Below are 1283 nucleotides of genomic sequence, written 5' to 3' on the forward strand. Positions count from 1 at the left end.
CCCCCACCCCGCCCCGCCCCCATGTAAATGTTTCTAGATCCGCCACTGGCTCTGCTGCACTTCACCAGGTTCAGAGGTCTGGTGGCTCAGGTTAGGGTTAACTATAGACAGTAGTGGTTCATTTCAGGGAGAATGTCTGGGTTAGGCATCAATACAGTTACAAAAATGAATGTAAGTCAATACAAAGTCCTCAGTTTGATGCAAATACACGGATGTGTGTGTGTTTGTCCTTATTATAACACATTAACACACTGGCATCACCACATGAAGTGTTCATCACTCATCAGAGAATCTAGTTTTACAGAAGCAGAAGATTTGTTTTAGGAAACAAAATAAGTTCAGCTGCTTCAGCTAAAGTCCAGCAGCTGCAGATCTGCTTTGGAACAGGGGGGTTAAAGAAATCCTGAACCAGGACCAGAGAAAAACACCAGACCCACGTGGATCCAGATTGCGCAATGGTACAAATGGTTTGTGTTTTTATAGAAAACACGTTGGAGTTTCCACACAGCGCGCGGCTTCCGAGGAAAAACCTGCAGGGCCTCTTCATAAGAAATGTGGGAGTGGATTCTCTGAAGCACCGCACGGTTCTACGAAACAGAAAGTCCGGATCAGCTGCTGCAGAACAGAACCCAGAAACTGGATCTGATCAGAGGCTTCAGGGGTGCAGTGACCCCGGAGCGCAGAGCGCAGGGACCAGAACTGATCAGTCCCCTCTTCTCTGTCCCTCTCAGCGTGTTTTTCTCTGCTTCTGCTGGAATTAAAAAAAAAAATCTGGATCCCCCTCAGAGCCCACCCTCCAGCCCGACTCTGGGATGTGGGGAAGAAAAGAAACCTTGTTTTCCTCGAGCAGAGCGCACAAAAACCCGACAGCAAGAACAAAAACATGCAACAATAAATCCATTCAGTTTTTAAATAAATCTGCAGTTTGTGCACAAAAAGAAAAACGTGGACTTACACATAAACTCCAGACAGGCCAGACACCTCCCCAGCGCCAGCACCGACCTCTGCCTGGACATTTCAACCCGCGCGCTCTCAGCCAGTTTAATCCAAAATCTCTGCCTTTAAGCTTCTCATCCCGTCCCAAACAGCCCGGTTCCGTCCACACCCGAGTCCCGGAGCCCCGCAGACAGAGCTCTGCGGGTCACTGAGGTTCTCCAACCCACTTACCCAGCAGAAAAGTGGGCCAACACCAGTGCCAGCGCTCCTGCGCTGCGCTGCGCTGGAGAGGATTGGTTGTTGTGTGTGCGCGGTCAGCGGTGGGCACCGGGCCTGGGACAGGGGGG

General features: G+C 50.6%; 1 protein-coding gene across 1 annotated transcript in view; it reads right to left on the reverse strand.

Annotated features, from left to right (window-relative positions):
* paqr6 (progestin and adipoQ receptor family member VI) overlaps positions 1 to 1214 on the reverse strand; it is a 37668-nt gene extending 36454 nt beyond the window's left edge. The window contains exon 1 of the mRNA XM_014023443.1: positions 956 to 1214. Within this exon, the coding sequence (XP_013878897.1) occupies positions 956 to 1016 (61 nt within the window). The 5' untranslated portion in view covers positions 1017 to 1214. The remainder of the gene's footprint in view (positions 1 to 955) is intronic.
* Between the last annotated feature and the right edge of the window lie 69 nt (positions 1215 to 1283).

This window comes from Austrofundulus limnaeus, unplaced genomic scaffold (assembly GCF_001266775.1).
Source record: "Austrofundulus limnaeus strain Quisiro unplaced genomic scaffold, Austrofundulus_limnaeus-1.0 Scaffold370, whole genome shotgun sequence".
NCBI classification, from domain to species: Eukaryota; Metazoa; Chordata; class Actinopteri; order Cyprinodontiformes; family Rivulidae; genus Austrofundulus; species Austrofundulus limnaeus.